Below are 20,901 nucleotides of genomic sequence, written 5' to 3' on the forward strand. Positions count from 1 at the left end.
CCCCTCTTTTATTTTCAAGCGGCCACACGTCCTTCAGCATGCCCTCTATCATGCGTTGCAAGCATTGCAATAAGCAGTGAATAATCAGTGTTAGAGTGCAAATAACAAGCAATATTAAAATACTGAGTTTAACAAGTTCTTTCACCTATCCTGCGATTTCTAGGCCAGAGAGCCAACAATCAATACCAAACGAGCTGTGTTGTAGCTCACTCGTTAATTGTTGTACATGCTGTACCTGCGTAAAGATGGAATGGGAGTGATCGGACAGGTTCATACATCACATGCCCTCAAACTCATCACACCCATGTCATTGGACTGGCAATAAAAAGTGGGTTTTATCAGTATCACAAAAGTCTAGGTTATCAGCACAGTTGGCTGCATAAGCCTGAGTGCTGCGCTTTTCCCGGCAATGGGCTCGGGTACGGTTTAAGATCATAGTATCAGGAGTGAGACCGGTTTTTGGTTGTGTAATTGCACCAAAATGTGGCATTGCGATAGGGCACAAGCATAGCATTTACAGCTTGTTTGGTGGTCTGGTTCTGGCCTGTGTAATTAAAATCGAGACAGGCATCCGCTCGCACAATTCCCAGAATGTTCATCTCCTGCTGCTCCCAGGGGGCGGGCGGGAGATGGGCCACCCAACCGTCCCAGTTGTCAACTGCCGTCTGAGAGGTTTTGAGGAGGTCACTCGCTGGGGATGAGAGATGGATCACCGTGCCTCAACTTCCGAGGGGTACACTCACAAGACACGTTGTGAACGGGTTGGTCGGTGTTGCCAGTCATAGGCATGAAGATTGTTGTCCTGTCGTGTTGGTGAGGGTGACCCAAACATTTGGGCGTGGGGAGACGGAGAGCCATGCTGAACTGCAGGCGATGACGGCAGCGAGGAGGACGAGGCCAGGAAGGGTCGAACTCCCTGTGCCTGTGGAAACACAAGCATACCCTCGGTCCCATGTGATTAGTTGGTGAGGTCGAGGCACTTTGCAAGGTGTTAGACAATCCGCCAACACCCACCAGGCCCCCAGACGGTGTAACTGTGGGCCATGTAGCTGGCCAATCCAACGAGGAAATGACAGTCACATCTGCTCCTGTATCTATAAGCATGGTACATTTGATGTGTTAAGGGTGATGCTGTGTATTATGCACCATGATAGAAAGTGTTGGTCGCTGCTGTGTGGTATCAGTGGCCCAAAAACGGCTGGGGCTCCTGTGGAGCCAAACCCAGCAGATCCTCTTTTCCTGTTAGTTGTTCTGGGTACTATAGCTTTAAACAATATTAATTGGGCAATCCGATTGTCCTTGGGCACAAACAGTGGAGGTGATGGAGTCCATGCCATTGCGTGAATCTGCCCTTCATAATCAGCATCAATCACACCAGGTGGTATAAACAGCCCTGCCAGGGTCGTACTCGAGCGTCGGAACCGACTCTGTTACACGCCTCTATCATTTTGACTAGGGAGGCATTTGGAGACATAGCTTGCAGGACCTTTTTGCAATCCGTGTTAGCTAGCTTTAATAGCAGCACCTCTTTTGCTTCTCAGTTATCAACTTGTTTATCTAATGCATCTCGGAGACGGTCAATAAAGAGCATATTCGGCTCCGCAACTCCTTGAAGTATTTTCGTAAAAGAATGAGCCGGCTTCCCGGTCTCTGGGATTTTTAACATAGCTTGTAAGGCTAGAGACGCAGACTGCCTTAAAACCTGTGGATCTAAACGGGCTTGAAGCTGCGGGTCCTCTAGAGGCGCTTGTCCCAAGAGCTGTGGCAACCCTGCAGTTTTACGTGGATCGACGACGGGTCTATCTAAGTTTTCTAGAGAAGCAGCATAACATAAATCTTGCCATTTTTGTTCCCATAAAAGCTTCTGTGTCGGGTTTAGAATCATTGCTGCCGGTTGACAGAGATCATACAGTGTTAAGAGCTGTCCCATCAGAACATTTTCTAGCAATGATTGAGAAAAAGGGGTGGATAAGCCCCATGTGGTCACTGTTTTCCATAATTCTTTAATCAAATCCCACTGAAAGGGAACCCACTCATTAGGGCCTTGTTGCTGGACCTGGATTGGGAATGCCAGGCACGGGTCATCCCCGGCAGCCGCTGCATCATGGCGCAATTGCGCCCAACGGGTCTGGGGGGTCAAACCACCCTAAATCCATCCTTGTTGGCTCTGGCAGCAGCGCAGGGGTCTCTGATTGACAAGGTGCCTCAGCCCCCCCCCTTTCTCCTGCGTGAAAGATGGCAGTGGAGGGGGACCACAACGCACCCGCGGCGGCGATTCCATATCTAAATCTATGAGGTTAGCATATAACAGCGGGGCTGGGTGGTCTCCCGAGAGTTTAAGAGCTTTCACAGTTTCATCTGTCTTTTTACTTTTCTCAGCTTGCCACTTTCGCAAAGTTTCTGTTATCAAACGCCAAGTCGTCATTATGTCCTGGGCGGTCAAATCTCCCCAAGAGGCGGCTTCCCAAATCATCTGACCTGTGTTTTCCCATGTTTCAAGATCAAACACCTCCAATATCGTGGACGGGGCCCCTTTTGCTTTTAACCGTTAGGTAAAAGTTTCACTACTTTCTCATCATAACTAACACCTTTCTTAGCTAATATCCGCAGTAACAACTTAACGATAGCTTCCACTTCTGTCGACAGATTAGATCCCATAGTTATGCTCCAGCTGCTCACCTGTAAACGGTGATTGCCTGGGCTTCTTGCTGCAGTCCTGCTGCGAGCAGTTCGTTCAGCTGGAGTCCCTTCTGGACACTGCTGTCAGCGCTTGTTCTACCCTATCACGACCCTATCACGAACCTATCACGTCGGGATCACCGTTTGAAGGGATCGATTGCATGGACTCCTGATAGGTTCTGATCTCAAGACGTTTATCCATATCAGAAGGCAAAATATATATATCGATATAGTAAGCACGAGTCATGCACGCGACATACACAGCGCGGTGATTGGGTATACAGCGATAAGCATGCACTCCAGCGATTGGTTATGTCCCTTGATACAATTTTCTCACAAGCAGACACCATGGTTATCTGCTTGGCTCATATTCTGCATTCTTGTTCTGTGTTTCTCACAGCACACCTGCTTCTAGTCTCAGCTGAAGGATGGGTGGCCTAGCTCAGTGTCTAACAAACCCCACAAGGAGTAAATACAGGTTCACAGTAACCGATCACTCATAGATAACAGACTGTATTCAAATCTGAAGTTCTAGAAATACAAAGAGTATCCTACAAAGAGTATGCTGCATCCCTTAGTGAGCTAAACTGACTCCTTGGCCACCATCAGAGTCTGAGGGGTCCTTTGCTGAAGCAAATCTTTCCTGTGAAAGTGAACAAAGACGCCATCTGGGAAAAGATTGTCCTTGTGTGCATCCATAACAAAGAATTTGGCAATTTGATCTGGAGAGGTCATTCCTTTCCTCCCGCCAGGGTACTGTTTCTCTCAAAGAAAATGTTTCCAAGCACAGCTACCATCTATGCACATTCGAGGTAGAGTTTAGTAATTATTTCTTCTTGTTGTTTTTTTTTTAAAAAAAACTTTTTGACCATTTAAGAGATGCCACACCTCTAAGTCAAAGGAGTATGCCATTTCTGTACTGTCCACTGCTTCCAAGGCACTCTTTCCACACCTCCAGGTTGGGATACCGGGGGTGTGTGTAGAGAGGCCCCAGCAGAGGCATCAGGCCTGCATCCCCTGCCAGAGGAACATCACATCTCTGCCAAACACTCTTTCCGCATGCCCGAAGCAGCCAGTGGATATGTCCCAGGACGCACTAAGTGATCAGGAGCATTTACTTTCCAAGAATGACCTTGTCATCTAACAGCCATAGCCTCACCTGGGAAAAATATTTCCCATTTGCTCTGTCCATTTATCCATGCTGGCTAATTTGTATGCAGCACATCTGGTTTAGTTGTTGATGCTCCCTCAGGTGGTGACACAAGCATAAATACCAGTGGTGATTGTCTTTAGCGGAGTGAAGTGTCCTGATGGAAGAAGTGTGTCTGCCTTTTGGCAGCAAAGATCTTTTGCTGTTCAATGTCTATTTTGTCTGCCCGTGTGGAGGACTGTTGACAGAGGCTGCCTTTTCTGTCCTCTGTGGTGGACTCTGAAAGAGGGTTAAGAAGAACTTGGTGCTCTGTGGAAAGTGTCTGCATGGGAGAGCGAGTTGCTGGGAGGGCCAGGATGCCAGGCTGCATGCTGCAGGGCACAGGCCGTAGCCTGGGAGCAGCAGGGCCCTCTGCAGACACTGGTCTGGAGACCATGTTCCCTGTGCTTGGGAGGGCAGAGGAATGTGGGGAAGGGACAGAGACCTGCTCTCTGCAGTGATGCATGGTGATGCCCTCCCAAACTAGTGCTGGGTGTCCAGCTGCATCTGCTGGGCAGACAGGAAGTTTGCATGGAGTCTGCAATGCAGCCCCGCTGTCGGGGCAAGCTTGGTGCCACTGTGGTGACCTTTGCATGTCTTCCATTACTAGGCTGTGATGTGGGCAGGGGAAGGAGGGCTTTCTAGGGGACGAGGACAATGCCTTTTCCCCTGGCACCAGCATAAGCCATCCATAATAGGCAATGCTGCTGGATGCCTCTTGAAGTCTAACTTGCCCTCTCTGACTGGACACATAAAATGGCAGTACAGACTCAGGCTCAGGGCATGCAGGGGCCACCCAGGCAGCCCGAGCTGTCGGCAGCATCATCTCGTTCTGTGCTACAGCACAGCAAATCCCCAGCACCTAGATGATGCTCCAGGAAATCAGGCCTCTGCTAATGACTCAGGCTCTGTCACTGCTTTTTTGTTTCCTATATTGTTGCCTGTCCATTTCCCACTTTATGCCATGCCCATTCCCCCATGTAGGCTTGTTCTGAATGCTTGGATGAAAGGCCAAGGACTTCCAGGGCAGGAAGACATCAGTGTGGGCAGAAGACTCAGCTCAAGTGCCAGAGGGGTCCAGCGCAGGCAAGTGATGTAGACCTGGGTGACTCCTGTGTGCCTGCTTCTGGCCCTGTTTGATGGAAGGCACCCAGCTGCTGCAGTCCTCAGCTGGGTGCCCAAAGGCTCCCATACAGGAGGATATGCACCTCCTTCTTTCTAACTCCCTCCCTCCTAGCTCACTCCTATACTCAGTTATTGTCACCTCCCCTGGTGAGTGGGCTGCGCTGCTAGGTTTTGAACCTATGCTGCATAAAACCATTAAGAAAATCTTTTTGGCCTGTTTTGCCATGGAACCTCTCTGTGGTGCCTCTGAGGGTCCCCAAACCACTAGCAGCACCAGCATGTTTGGGGCCAAGTTCTTCCCAAGGGTGCTCAAGCACTAGCCATCCTGGCTGCTTGGCAGCATTTCCTCAGCTGAGTCCACAGGTGCTGCTCCTGGTTAGGCACATATTCTTTTCTTGTGTGTGCTTGTGGGCATGCTGGATTTGCATGAGTCCATGTGGGTGCACAAATTTGTGCATGATTCCATGCAGGGATACGTGAGCAGGTGCAGGTCAGTCTCTACTTGTGCGTACATGCTCCCTCGCTATGAGGGAACATGCTGCTCCTGGCAGGGGCACTCTCCACTGCTCTATCCACAAATACCACAGAGCAGCAGGTTCCCAGGGCCACAAGGAGCTCGACCCCAACTGAATGGTTATGGCACAGTCCTGTCTGAGAGCTGCCCAGGGCACAGGCACAGGAATGCAGCCCCTGTCTCCTGAGCCCTCCTTTTCATCCCCCCTCCAAAGCTCACCCTCTGCTACTGCCTGTTTCAGGCTTCACCAAGGACAGTTTTGCACCAGCTGGGAACTACAGTTTCATTGCAGGTAACAATACTCGGAGTACCTTGGCATGGCTGGTGGGCACTCCAGGCCAGGACGCAACCCCTCTCCCCAATTCTAGAGAGTCCAGAAGGATAACCTTAGCTTTACATAAAGGGAGAAAGGCTGAGAAATCCTGCCCAACTCCTGCTTGCCATGCCTGAGTGAATCTGCTGCCAATGCAGTGTCAGTGGATGGAATGCAGGCTCCTTGTGTCCGGATGCCAATTCCAGCGGCACCGCTGCAGTTCATTGACCTGCCTCTAAGTCAGATAGACCTGGTGCTGAACAGGCATGAGAGCAGAAAGACATGGGTCTTCATGTCACTGAGCTGTGAAAGGAAGGACAGAGCCCCTGCAAAGCACAGGGATGCACAAAGAGCTTATGACTCCTTTGCTGTTTGGCACCAGGCCTCTCCTGCCCCTCCTTGAAATCTGAGTTTGAGCGCTCAGCAGCTGCGCAGAGAGGGAAGGGAGGTCTGATTCGGGGCCACACATCCCCAAGCCTGCTGCTGTGCCATGAACAAGCACCAAAAGACGATCCTTGCAACAGGGTCTGAGTGGAATGCGTAAGCTCCCTGAGTGCATCTCCCCTCCTGGGGGCTGGTCTGCCTGGGCTCAGGTCCAACTTACACCCGGTACAGCTGAGGGCTGCCCACCTTTCCTCTAAGCACCTTGGGGAGACAGATCACTGCCAGACAGCTCTGCTGGGAGGCCAGAGCCCACCTTTTGGTGGGAGCAGCATGAAGCTGAGGCCCTAGTGCTTGGCCCCAAGCTGAGCTGCAGCTCCAGTTGTTTCACAGCCATACTCTGTGACTGGCCATGGATCTGGCTCGCTGATGTGGAGTCAGATTCTGACATGTGGATGACTTCCCATCCTGCCCTTGGAATGCCTTATTACTATGCACTTGTATGGCAATCCTGGAGTGTGCCATCATCTGATTTGTACCATTAGCCCTGATCCTGGCCCTGTCTTGCTGATTCACCTCCCTGTCTCAACCTCAGGCTTGCCAGAGACAAGAGCCTGAACCACACAAAGCACGGACAGACAGAGAGCATGGTCAAAGAGGCGGCAGAGGGAGACAGTCAGGATGCTGACTGTCTGATTGGTGTTGCAGGCAGGGCTTTGGCTTCTGTCACCACTGCTCAGGGGTGGGATATACGTGACAAAAAGGGGAACAACTGCCTCTTTAAACAGGCTTGCTAACCTAGTGAGCAGACTTTAAAGTAGGTATGGGGTGGGGAAGGTTCACCTTAAGCTGAAGAGAGGTGCGGGCACAAAGGGCAGAGCGAATTTGTGTGGAAGACAGCATGAGAGGGGAGCCTCTGCCATTTCCCCTTCCTTGTAAAAGCAGCACAAATTGGGGCCCCTCTCAAAGGGCCATACCGGAGGTACGTAGCATGGGGAAAAGTTGGGAGACCTTAGTAGAGCATGCACAGGTGCAGAGCTGTGACCTCTCTAGAGATTTGAAGACCTGGTAGGATAAATCTTGTGGTTGCAGTGCTGTAGTGGAGGGAAAGAGGCACTTTGGGGAAAGATAGGGTGGGCACGGGTACAGGAAGGGTTGCGATCTACGGAAAAGAGTGTCCGGAACGCATGGAGTTTTGCCTTGGAGCAGGCAATGCAACAGTTAGGAGAGCTTGTGGATGAGGATTAGAGGGCAGCCCAGCAGAGGTGATGTTGAAGTGGATGTCTGCTACAGACAAGAAGGGAAGATGGAAGAAGCTTTCTTCAGGCAGCAGGGAAAGCCTCATAATCCTGCAGGGTGGGACTCCTCAGTACTGCCTTGGAGAGATGCTCCATTGTGTCTGCTCCTCACAAACAAGAAAGGACTGCTGCATGATGCAAAGGTCGAGGACAGCCTTGGCTGCAGTGACCCTGAGACCGTGGAGATTGAGATTCTCTGTACTTCAGAAGAGTAGATCTGAAACACCTCAGGGACCCACCTGGCTCAGGCCACTTGGCTATCTCAGGCTGGTTCTGGTGCTGTGCATGCTTACTCCTGTTGGGCACTCTCCAGCCAGGCTGGTGCTTTCTATTTACTTCACTGACAAAGGAGGTGTCTCAGCATTTTCCCACCTCTCCTTCCTTTTCTCATGTGCCCTGGGCTGTGCCGGAGGAAGGGGAATCTCCAGTTTCCAAGGGCCAGACTGCTGCCAATAAAGAGACACCTGTAACAAGCATGACTGCAAACAGAGGTCTGGGGAGCCGGATGGGCTGGATGGGTTTTTTTTTTTTTTTTGTTTTGTTTTGTTTTTGATTTCCCCCTCCCTAAATGCCAGCTGGCAGGGACAGTACAGCAGTCAGTGGGGACCTGGGCAGTCACCACAACTTGCTCTCAGTGGGATGCCTGAGTCAGTTCCCTGTTGGCCCCTTCAGATCATTAGCACACTAAGTGAATGAAGGGAATTATGTGCGCGCACACACACACAGTCACACATATCCTGGAGCCTGGCCCTGGAGAGGCCTTGCTTGTCATGGGAGCCTGTATTGCACCTCTGCCCTGGCACCACCAAGGCAAGGGCTGCCTGAGCTTTTTTTGCCCTGACACTCCCACAGGCAGAGGCAGGGCAGTTACCCCCTGCCTCAGAAAGGATGAGTACCCGCCAATAGCCCTCTCTTCACACAGAGCTCTCCCTGTGGGGGCATTTGCAGCCCCACTGCTGCAAATCATACTGCCCACACCTGGGATAGGATTTCCCTGCATGTACACTTGAGGCTTCCATGACAAGCTTGGCCTCTCCGGGGCCAGGCTCCAGGATATATGTGTCCCTGGGGGACACCCCATTATCTCAGTGCCTGCAGAGCTGCTCTCAAATATCCACACACACCCTGTGTGCACATGCTGCCTTTTCCCACCCCCTGGGGCACAGCTGCCCCCCATGCTGTGTGATCAGGTAAAGGACAGGCTCCTCTGGGAAACACTTCCAGACTTCCTTGATTTGCTTTGGGGTCTTTCCTCTCTCTCACCTGAACTGCTTCTTCTATATTGGTGGCTTCACAAGCTGCTGGACCACATCTCCTGATCCTGCACTTTTTACAAAACTGTAGAATTAAAAATGCTGTTACTTCCTGTAATTTACAGCCTTTTTTCCTTTGGTTGCTTGGTTTTTCTTGGTAATTCTGCCTTCAGGGCTGCTCTGTTTTTGTGCTGTCATGATGCTCCCCACAGAGGACAGCAGACACCAGCGATCACTGCTCCGAGCAGCTAAGGTGCATAATGTCTAATGTACTTAACTTTCATAGGTTCCTGCCATTCACCTTTGCTCTGCCAGACCTCCACTGCTACTTTCTGGGCAGCCGGGGTGTCCGTGACCAGGGGCCCAGGCCAGGGGCAGCCCTTGCCTGCATTGCCACACACCGTGGGTCACTGCAGCAGGTCTGCATAGGGCCTCGTGGCTGAGCTGTGGCGCTGTCACACTCCCGCTCGCAGGCACATTTCCTGGTGCCGCTGTGGCCGGACTTTCGTGGGACACTCACCCAGCAGTAGCAGCTTCTCAGGCAGCAGCAGCCTGCAGCACCTGGGGCAGTTGGTATCCTTTTGGAGTGCACTATTCCCGTACAGCAGCACATGAGCTGTTTATTGCGGCCCTGATGCAGAAGCTTGGGGAGCGTCAGCTGCCCCCGCCACCGTGGCCTGTGGTGTTCCGCTTTGTGCCGGGGGCATCAGGGCTCGTCCCCATGACGACACCCGGCGACTGTCACTCCCGTCCCACCTGACCATGTCGCGGGCCTGGGAGCGCCGTGTGCATTGCGGAGCAGCTGCCTCCTTGTGCCGCCATACCGCTGAGCACCCCACTCCCGCCCCTCTCACCTCCCTGCCGTGGCCTAGGACTGGGTGTGGGCGAGGCCGAGAGCGGTGCCGGTGCCAAGGCAGGGCACAGTCCTGGGGTGGAGCTGCTGCTGACGGCGGCGGCCGAGAGGAGGCACCGGTGCCGCAGCACAGAGTCGGTGCTGGCGGGCGGCAGTGAGGCATGGGGGGTCAAGCGGCGCGGTGCTGTGTGGGGCAGTGCGATGCAGCAGAGCTGGGGTGCAGGGCTGGCAGTACTAGCCACGCTGCTCCTGGGTACGTGGGGCTGGCAGTGGCCTGGAGGCCTGGGGCAGTGCCGGGGTTCGCTTCCCCTGGGACCCTCGGAGCTGCCCTCGCCTCTTGCCCTCAGGCTCCTTTGCATCCTCCTGACCCCCAGCCCTCTTCTTCTCTGCCTCTTTCCCTTCCATATTCCCAGCCGTCCTTTCCTCTTCCAAACCCTCCTCTCTCACTACTTTCCTCCTCGCCCATCAGTGGGCATCCTTCCATTCAGTCCCTACGCCTTCTTTCCTCACCCTCTCCTCTACACTCTTCTCCGTTTGGAGCAGCTCTCCAAACATCACTCATCAGTTTTTCCCTCCAAAGAGCCACTCATTGATAAAGCTGCTCTCCATCCTTTCTTCTCCAAAGAGTTTTTCCACCAACCCTCAACAGTCTTCTCTCCTCTCCCTCTGCCTGACCTCTCGGGGAGCAAAGGAATTTTCTGAGATTTTTTGTCTTCTCCTTGGCAGTGGCTGTGGGCAGAGCCCAGGTGCAGCAGGAATTGTCAGCAGAGGCCACAGAGGGCACCAGCATCAGCATCAGCTGCTCACACCCCAACATACAGTCCTACGAGTACATCCACTGGTACCGGCACCTCCCGGGACGAGGTCCCACGTTCATTGTGAGTGCTCTCAAAGGGTCCAAAGAGGTGCAGGACCCTCCAGGAACCCTGCTTGTGGCTGCAGACCGCCGGTCCAGTGACCTGCAGCTCACATGGCCCCAGCGGCGTGACACGGCGGTGTATTACTGCACCCTGAGAGACCCAGCGGGACAGGCTGGGGCTGCGGCTGTGCACAAACCGCCGTGGATGGGGCAGGGTGTACAAGGTAGGGTGGGGGCAGGTGCATGGCGGCCCCGGGCCCGCCAGGGTGCGCCGCCCCTCCTCCAGCCAGGGCAGCCTAGCGGGGCTTGCCCAGCCGTGCATCGCCCTCTGCTGGGGCCTCAGTGGCGGGAAGGCCCCTGGATTTAGCAAAAGGTGGTAGTACACAGATCTATACACACACACACACACACAAACATACTGGGCATGCTGGATTCCTCTGGGAACTGGCCTCAGATGCTCAGGCCCATCGATAGATTGCACAGCATCACTAGGTCTCATAGTTGCCTCATGCACAAGACACACACACACAGTAGAGGCAAGGAGCTCTCTCTAGCAGGTGGCCCAGACCTGTGGCCTTTCGTGTAGCAGATTCCCAAACCCCATGGTTCCTCCAGTAGCCAACTCTCAGCCCACCCTTGTCTCTCTGATATCTGACTCAGATTTATGCCTTCTCCCTTACCTAGCACCCAGAGCTGTATCCTACTCACCAGTTGGTCCAGCTTGCAAGAAGGCAGGAAAGGCTGTGCTGATCAGGTGCAGGGCATGGCCAGAAAAGCATAAGGACCAGCCACCTGGCACCTTCTCTCCCTTTCTCTGCCTCTTTCCCCATGCTTGCTTCTTGGCAAACTACCTTCATCCCGCCCTTGCCTGCCTTTGGACCTTCCCCAAAGCATACCACAGTATATCTTGCACAGTCCTACAGTGCTCTCCCACTACTACCCACAACGCGTCCCATACTGCAGTAGACAGTGAGGCCCTAAGTTTGTCGGGTGATATGGGGAGAGCATCCTCAGCTGACTCATCCTGTGAAGCCCTCTCAGGCAAGGGTGCTGATTGTTCTTGCTGTGATTGCCCTGGAAAGAGTCAGTTCAGGGTGCGCTGCTGGCTCTGATGAGCTTGCTAATGTTCCTCTGCCTGCCACTGTTCCTCTGCTACTTAATATTTGAGACTTTAATCACATAAACTTACACCTGAGAAGGGACTGAAAATGGATAGCACTTGTGCTCACCCAGACAGTGGGAGCACAACAACCAGGTAAGGCCCTGCAGTTGGAGGCTGTGTGCAAAAGCAAAGGGCTGTGCTGTGATTTTATGCCCGACTCCACCCTGCCAGAGGGGGCAGTGTGTCTGCCTCTGGTTGGGGGATTCTTGAGGAGCTGCTTCTCTGTCTGGGGGAGAGTAGAAGGAAAATCCTTCTGGGGGAAGACAGCCTGGGTCCAGGTGCCTGGGTCTGTGTCTGGTCCTACCTCTGTTCAAACAGTACTGAGGCACAAGGCACAAGGGGATACTAGCAGGTGTGGAGGGGGCCTTCCCCAACCCCGTGTGGGGTGGGTGTAAGCCTTGGTCTCGGGTTCAGCTCTGGATGGCAGGGGAAGATCACCATGGACACTTCTTCCTTTGCTGGGGGATAGCTGGGCTGCTTCTGATCTCCAGGAGGAGCAAAAGGCAGGAAGACACCCAGCAGCCTCCTGGTGCCTGACAGCAGGCTGCATAATCTTCGGCTGCTACATGATATTTTAGGTGCCCAAGGCCCCTTTGGCAATGGGGCACAGAGTTCAAAGGCAGCAGTGCTACAGCTGGGTACCTCTGACTGAGAGGCTACCCAAGCAGCTTTGGACCTAGAGGGTTGTGAAAGAGCTCAGATGTGGCCTGACTGCACACAGGAACCTCCTAGTGCTGAAAAAGCCTCTCCTTGCCTCTTGGGAGCATGGAGCACAGCAAAGGGTGCAGCTTCATTGCTTTCCTTAGGTTGAGCATTTTAACAACTTCAGCTGCTTTGTCCAGAGAGCCAGAGGTGGGCAGAGGTGCAAGGTCCCAGGGAGATCTGTGTGGAGCAGCAGTGTGAGAGTTTTGCCCCACCCTCTGGGCTGCGGTCTGGAGGGTGCTTTGAGCTTGCAGAGGGAGGGGAAGGGAGGACCTGGTCTCATCAGCACCCTCTTTCTTGGAGACACCTGGACACCTCGTGTAGTGGAGATCATCACATGGTCCTGACTTTTCTGGCAGCCCTTCTGGGCCTGCCAGAGTTTGGTGAGACACGACTTTCACTCTGGGGCTGATCAGAGCAAGAGAGTGTCCCATCAGTGCTGGGGGAAAATGCAAATTCTGACCTCATGGGGAACTGGCAGTCTTTCTGCAGGGAGATCAGGGGCTGCTGGTGCAGCATAGCAAGTACCCCATGGGATGTCAGGAGTAATGGGCATAAAAGGGGGAATAAGGCTCTGCACATCTCTTTCTCCGATAACGAGTGCCGTTATGCATGCTGTCTTTTAGAGAGATTTAGAGAGAGAGATTTAGAGAGAGAGAGCAATTTAGAGAGAGAAAGCTGCCAGGGGAGGGGCCAGTGCTAAACATGGGACACTCTCTGTTTGTGAGGGATTGGGATTTGAAGAAAATGTTGTCAGTCTATGCTGGAATGACAAAACCCTTGAAGGGCATTCAGAGAAGGCTGGTAGAGAGAGGGAAAGCTTTATAAAGCAAGGGCATGGGCAAGTGCTGTAGTGTGACTTATGGAGGGCATGTGGTACTGAGAAGTATGGACAGAAGAAGGAGAGTTGAGAAGTTCATGTCTGCTATGGCAGAAGTTAATACAGCTGCTTCAGATCTCCAGGAGGGGCAAAAAGCCAGTGACAGATCCAGAAACACCTGATGGCCTCACAGCCTGATGAAGATACTGATGAAAAGCAGGATGAGCTCACAGACTGGCCTGTCTGTGAGGAGTAACAAGAACTTGCAGAAAGCAGAGTGTACAGACAAACGCTGTAGTTTATTATAGTCCGCAAAAAGCAAAAAATGGAGATGGGGGTATAGTGAGAGAGCTGATGAAGTGACAGATAGATGGATACACAGACAAGCAGTGCTGAAATGGTTTTGTGGTTTGTCAGGCCGTGCACAAAAGGCCTTGGTGCTCCAGTTCCCACCAGAAGTCTCTAAGTCAGTGTTGGTGTCTCTGCTAAAGCAAAATCACCTGGTCTCTCTATTTTTCTAGGAACTAGTTTGTCGCTCTGTGTGCAGTGCTCTTGCTGTGCTAAATTTGTCTGGTGGAGCAAAGAGGTGGCCCTGGAGAGCGTCTGTGGCAGAAGGTGACAAAAACAGCCAGGGTGCCTGACAAGAGACACTGGCTGCATTTTTCCTCCCTGAGAGAGTAAATGTGCAGGTGTTTACAGGGAGGCCTCCTGAGATGGCACACAGAGCTCAGTCTTTGTGGCAAGGAGCTGGTGGGGAATGCATGAGAAGGAGAAACAGGGCAGAGGGAGTGAGAAGGAGGGAAGGAGAACGGGGCAGCTGGAGAAGAGAGATGGCCTGTGCTGTGGGGTCAGGAAGGTGGATGAGTAGCCTTGCTCCCAGTTGTATGGGAAAGAAAGCAGTAGTTTGGCTGCCAGGTGGAGGATGATTTCCTGTCTGTCCTCTAGCTTTTGAAGACCCAGAGATGTGTGATGGAAGATTCTGGCTTTTGTGAGAAAAGTGGGACATGTGGGAGAGCAAATAATAACCATGTTTGAATATGAGGGCACTTCTAACTCATTCTAGAATGCCAGTAGAAATGACGTGCCTGCTTTTTCCTAAGCATGTTACATTGATTCTGATTGCCCAAGGGACTAATCTTTCCCTGTTCTTTTACAATCATACCTTCCCCAGGTGTGCTGAAAAGTGGATGCCATGGAAGATGCTGTTGGTGGACCCTTCACAGACTGAGCAGGCACTGAGAAGTGCAGGCCAAGGGCATAAATTAGTGTGCTGAGTTAATATGCTCACATCTGTTGTACTTTCCTGGCTCCATTTGGAGATGGAGAGCTGGATGCACAGTGTGGCTGGTGAGAGCTCAGAGGATGATTCTTCCATGGGGCTGTCTGCAGTATTTCTAGCACTACCGCCTGCCAGGAATGGCTCATCATCTCCAGTGGCTGCCTCTGGGACAGCAAGCCAGACTGGTGGTTTCTTCTGCTGCTTACCAGGGCATTTTCTCCCAAAGGCTTTGGCTCAAGAGACAGCTTTTCCCCTAGGGAAAGGTGCCTTTCAGCTTCTTGAGTCACTGATATGCAGGAGTGAGTTTGGCAGAGGCCACTGAGCAGGGTCTTGGGGCTGGAGCACGTGTCACCCGGGGAGAGGCTTGGCAGCCTGGGCTTCTTCAGCCTTGAAAAGAAAGAGCTTAAGGAAGACCTTCTTGCTGTCCACAGTAACCTGGCTGGAGGCTAAAAAGCCAGATGGAGGCAGAGTCTTTTCAGAGGTGCTCAGGAATAGAGTGAAAGGCAATGGACACAGGTAGGAACATGGGAAATTAGGATTAGAAATTCAGATTTTTTTTTTAGCATTACTATGATTGTTAGCTTTATCACTGTCATTGTCATTAGTATTATTTACCTGAGGGTGGATCAAGTTTGCCAGGGAGGTTGTAAAACAACAATCCTTGGAGATATTCAAGGCAACTGGGCAGAACCCTGAGCAACTTGATCTCACGACATCTGCTTGTGATGAGATGACCTCCAGAGGTCTCCTCCAGCCTAACTCATTCAGCAATTCTGTGAGTCTATTGAAAGAGTGAGGAAAGGATTTCTGACAGCTAAAGAGGTAGATCAGGGCATATGCAGATCTAACTTGTGATGAAGAAGCCAAGCCTAGGAGTGACTGAAAAGGTGTAGTTTGTTTTCCGGTGAGATGACTTCTACAGAAATGTTTCCTGAAGTGGTCTATGATTGTTCTGAGGCTGGGATGGTGTGACAGGAGAAGGGATTCACTATTTTTTGGTGGACGTTCCTGCAGACAGAAGGAGAGATTTCACATTGCCTGGAAGGATGGTCAGGAGCAGTTGGAAACTGCAAGGCTCAGGTGTGGTGTTCCTTCAGATGTCTGAGAGCTGCAGCCTTGGGGTGTCCAGAGAGGGGTTTGGCAGCAGACACTGTACAGGAGCCAGTTGCAGCCAATGCAGGCAAGGTCTTGGAGATGGAGCGAGGAGACACAGGAGTCAAAGAAGGAAAGTCTTTTCAACGAGAAAAGGCTGTGTCAGTGTCAGCAGCCCCCACATCTCTAGGAATCCTGGCTCCAATGGGGGCTGTGGACTCCCACAAACGCTCAGGTGACAAGCACATCTTACTGCATGGCTGAGGGAGTAGTGCAACAGGAGACCTGTGGGATCTACACTGAGCCAAGAACTCCGAGCTCCTGCCTCAGTCCACTCACTGCCTTGCTGTCCCCCAGCCTGGGGCTTCTTGCACCCTGAAGCCTTTCCCTTGTGCAGTCGCTGACCCTTGCTTTCTTCCAGGTGCCATGGGCCAGTGAGGTACAGCCTGTGAGGTGCAGCAGTTTCATGAGTTGGAGAAGCCTAGAAGAAAGCCTGCTGGCGTGACTGCCCCAGGTCTTAGAAGGTTAAAAATTATTATTATTATATTATTACTATTATTATTCATAGTAGTAGCAGTAGTAGTAATAGTGCAGCTGGTGTTGATGTTGCTAACATTACCATGGTGGAGTTTTCTGGAGCAAAGCCGAAATGAGACTTTAAAAGAACAGAGCTTGTTCTGTCTCCTGTTGCTGGTACACAGGGTCACTCCAGAGTTGATCAGAAAAGGAGGGGGGAGGTGTGTTGCCATTGCATCACCCCACCCCTTCCCATCCCCTTCCTGTTGCAGGGTTCAGGGCTGCCCTAGCCACAGACTTCACAAACTAGCACCCCAAGGAGTGCCTCCTGTACACCCGGAGGAGGCAGCAGCTTACTCACTCCTAGCACTACTCCCTCAGCCATGCAGTAAGATGTGCTTGTCACCTGAGCGTTTGTGGGAGTCCACAGCCCCCATTGGAGCCAGGTTCCCCTCTGAGGTGGCAGGATATCCTGCCAGAGCAGGACACAGCCAGGCTCCCTGGGGTGGTGCAGAGCAGGGTTGCTGAGGAACCAGAAGATGTGAATCCTCGGTGGGGAGGAGCGTCCTGAAGTCACAAGGAGCCAGGCAGAGGGTGTGCAGAAAAGCAAGTATTTCTAACTGATAGAGGACTGGAGTGGGAGAGCAAACCAAGAACAGACCCTTCCTGCCATGGGGAGCCCAGAGTTCACAGGTCTCCTCTGCTGTCAGGACATTCAGTGGCCTGTTGGCTGAGGGGGGTGGGCTTGACAGTGTGTTCTCTGGGTCTCTATGCAGCAGGAGAACTAGGAGCAGGGACACAGCAGAGTTCTCCTCCAGGGGCATCCTGGCAGCAGGGGATGGGTGTTATAGACCTGTGGGATCTACGCTGAGCCAAGAACTCCGAGCTCCTGCCTCAGTCCACTCACCGCCTTGCTGTCCCCCAGCCTGGGGCTTCTGTTGCAGAGCAAGGGAGAGGGAGCCTTCTTCCATGGGGGTTTGCATCCTGTCCTGGTTTGCACCCTGAAGCCTTTCCCTTGTGCAGTCGCTGACCCTTGCTTTCTTCCAGGTGCCATGGGCCCTCACCCCATAAGAGGCACTAGTCCCAGTGGAGGAGACAGGCACCTTCCAGATCACCTAGACTTACCAGACATCCACCTTTGATGCCTTGCTCTGATCCCAGCACAGTAGAGGCCAGGCCCTCAGCCGGTCTCATATCAGGTGGCAGCTGGCCTGAAGGAGAGGGGCTGATTCACCACACTGCCGAACACCGCAGGAAAATATGCGTCTTCCAGCTGGAGGAAGTCAAGGTCTCTGGTAAGTCCTTGTAGCTGTGTTACACACAAGAAACCCTGGTGCAAGCACATTCCTTGGCTGTGCAGGAACCTGGGGAAGGGAAGACGTGTCTCCGTGCGAGGCTGAGCTCCAGCTCTCCCTTGGTAGCACCGTTTTCCCTCCACATCTGGGGATCTCCAGTCAAAGACTCTCTTTCTGAAAGGGGCTGGTGCCAGTGGCTTCACGGGAAGGAGGGAGGCAGTGAAAAAGCCTCTGCTGTACCATGTTGTCTCCACAGTCCAGGACAGGACCACACTCCGCACATACCTTTTGCATGATGCTGGTTGGGTATTCAGCTCTCTGTGAAGCACCAAGGGCTGGAAATAGTCAGGGACTCATGTGAGTCTCCAAGTCTCATAGCCCCATATATATATGTTTATATATATGTTTATATATGTGTGTGTATATGCACATTTATACATAGACTTTTTCTTTTCTTCACAGAACAGGAACAACCTGTTCTCCTCAGGAAAGGATTCCATGTCACCCCTAGGGCTGGTGGTGTCCTCAGAGGCATGATTGGGCTTGAGTGCTACACCAGCCTCAGCCCAAACAAGCTCAGCTGAGGGATGCTGGCATGTATTGCTGTGCCTTGAGGGACATGGGAAAGGAGCCTGTCTGGGTACAGCACAGAAACTCTCTGAGCTGCTTCCCTGCTAACCCTGCTTTCACCTTTGCTGGAAATGACTGAGTTTGGAGGACTCTGACTTTCCTGTGAGCCTGAAACAAGTGGTGGAGTCGGCAGGGGGAAGCAAATGCGGCTCGAGTCCCTGAGTATTGTCTTATAATCACAGCTGGCCTCCCTGTTCTTCCCCATCTTCAGCCTGCATCTGGAGTCAAGAGCAGTCCTTTGGGTCCCCATGCAGCAGCAGGACTCTGCACCACCCTGTCTCTCCCACAAGAACCAAGTAGCTCCAAGTATGACCACTCCAATCTCCTGGGAATCAGACTGAGGTGTGAGCTTGGCTCTTGGCCTGATGTCACCCACCCTGTCCCAGTGTGTGGGTCATGGGTTTTGTGTTGGCTGCGGAGAGATGGCTGAACTGGCTTACTGGCTGGGACACCACTGCCCTACTCCCCTGCCCTTGCTAGCTGGCTCAGCTGGGCAAACTCTGCTGGGAACCAGAACTCCTGGAGCCAGCCTGCAGCCCCTCTGGGCCACTCTTTGCAAGTTCCTGAAAGCCTGCTGTTGAGAAGGGAAATCAGGCCCTCGCCCAGCCCTGCCTAGCAGGCAGCAGATGGGTTGTGTGCCTGGAACAAGACAAACTCCCTGCAGGCTGCAAAAGCTGCATGTGAGACTCCAGAATCGAGGCTGTGGTATGTTGCTGTCTCCAGTGTCATGTACCATACTCATACACAGAGGTTTGTTATCCCCACAGCTGAAGAAGCCCTGCTACAGAAGAAGCCTTGTGTACAGTATCCTTATAAGGTCGAGCATGAAGGTGCAGTCTTGTCACTCCTGATGCTGTAAAGGTGCACTGAATGCTGCACAATCTACTGAAGTGCACGGTACTCTGGGAAATATTTCTAGACGTCATTGGTCCACATTTGTTCCTTGTAGCTTTCAAAATGTCATGCTCTGTCATTACAGAAAGTCACGTGTGTGCACACACAGACTCAGTCACATGCACAGTCATTGCACTCGGAAGATCCCTGTTCATAACAGGAGGCACATTGGTATTCACCGAAACAACATGGATAACACTCGTTTTGAGAGTGAGACCATTTAAAATTAGATTCATTTCAGTGTCTTATTTTCCCTTGTCCTTCAACTGCAGCCATGAGAGCTGACCTAGAGAGAACCTGTCCCACTTTTTCCTTCTTGTATGTACATGTATGACAATAACACAAAGGAAGAGAGCGATAAAGCAAAGTTAAGCAACAGTTACATGTATTTGTGGGTCAATAACTCATCCTTACCATTATGGGCATTTATCTGAGGATGTGATGAAATGCTTTAGGAGGTGGGTGGCTGGGGGAGAGAGAGACAGAGAGGGAGAGAGGCAAAAGACATAGATCAAGAGGAACTGCAAAAAATATGGACAATAAGAATCACAGGACATATTCACCAGCTGTGGTTTGGTTGACAGAGCTCCACACACTAGCTCCATCACACTGTTCTCCACCATTTTCATTCACCATTTCTCCTTCCTTCCTTCTTTTCTTTTTTTTTTTCATTATTTTTTAAAGAAAGCTCTCTTAACTCTCTTCTTATTCTGTGAAAGCATAGCTTATTTCTCCCCTCTCTGTAAAGCCTACTGTGATAAGCCTCTGCTTACACTCTTGAGCCCATCCCCCAGGCCACAGGCTGTTCAGGTCGCAGAAGAGACTTTGGAGTGATCTTGAAAGGAACGCTTGTTCAATTTACTAGTTGTAGCGGCTTGAGAGAAGCGAGAGAGACTCCAGAAGTTGCCTTGGACTGCTGCAGACAGCCAGGTCCAGGGGCTGTTTCCCTGCAGGTGCACTCAGGTGCCTGTTGGGAGGGCCCAAGCCAGCGAAGGTGCCACAGGCACCGGGGCCGAATTCCCTTCCTGCCACCTGCATCAGGGCACTTCCTCCTCAGCTGCCCCTTCTGCAGCAGGCCAGGCCAGGCCAGGCCTGCTGCTCTGTGTCTGCCAGCAATGGCAACCCCTGCCAGCAGCAGCCCTGCCTGTGCTCCCAGGCCTGACTAGGCCCAGTTGCCTGAGAGCAAGCAGTGCTCAGCCCTGCTCCCTAGCACTCTTCGCCGGGCTCTGCCCATGACCTCTCGCCCTGCTCGGCATGGCGTTGGGCTGTGCAGTACCGAGCCGCCAAGCATGGTCAGAAACAGGCTGCCACCCAGGCAGGGAGCAGCTCCGGGTTGGCAGCACTACGACCCCAGCACTAGTGGCGTGAGGGGTCAGGAAGCACATCTCAGCCCCGGACAGGGCGGTAGTAATCTCCACACATGAACTGTATTCATTTCACTTTATTGCCACTCAGCACAAACTTCTGATCACTCTTTAGGCTCTAAGAAAGAGAAGAACACAGAGGTTCAAACATCCCTTTACACACAGAGCTCTCCTTCTTCTCCACTTTGATCTTCAGTTAAAGACCTGTTCTCCTCCCTTCCTAAACTCACCTTCCCTTGTTTTTGCTCTGGATTGTACTTATTCCCCACCCACCTTGTCACCCCTACCACCCTCATCCCTTCGGCTTCAGTGAAGTAAGGGGTAATGTAGGGTCTGCTTCAGTGAGGTAAGGGATAATGTAGGGTTTAGGTCTCATGTGTAAGGTGTTAGGTTATGCGATAAAAAGCTCACCTACACACATACAAAAGAGCACAGAGAATAATGGCAGGTGTGGCAAGCGTAATACCTTGCTCCAGTTACTCCAAGGCCCATCCCAAGAAAGCCTTCAGCTCATTAAGGACTTATCTCTGCAAGCACTAAGGAGCACAAGGGCAGGTGGGGGAACCCAGTCATATACTCAGAGGAAAAAACACCCTATCCAAGCTACTCTCAGGAATGTCCCACTGCCAAGGCTTGAAACCCATCAAGATGCATCATCCGAAGCAGCTCAGCAGAGCAGATTT

The 20,901-nt window shown here is 52.2% G+C and overlaps 1 gene segment (V, D, J or C); it reads left to right on the forward strand.

Annotated features, from left to right (window-relative positions):
• The first annotated feature begins 9,806 nt into the window (after positions 1 to 9,806).
• LOC134151115 (T cell receptor alpha variable 26-2-like) lies at positions 9,807 to 17,914 on the forward strand. The segment is given in 4 exon segments: positions 9,807 to 9,858; positions 10,332 to 10,688; positions 17,235 to 17,330; positions 17,793 to 17,914. Coding segments are annotated over 4 exon segments (627 nt in total).
• The last annotated feature ends 2,987 nt before the right edge of the window (positions 17,915 to 20,901 follow it).

This window comes from Rhea pennata, chromosome 26, assembly GCF_028389875.1.
Source record: "Rhea pennata isolate bPtePen1 chromosome 26, bPtePen1.pri, whole genome shotgun sequence".
In the NCBI taxonomy this organism is placed as follows: domain Eukaryota; kingdom Metazoa; phylum Chordata; class Aves; order Rheiformes; family Rheidae; genus Rhea; species Rhea pennata.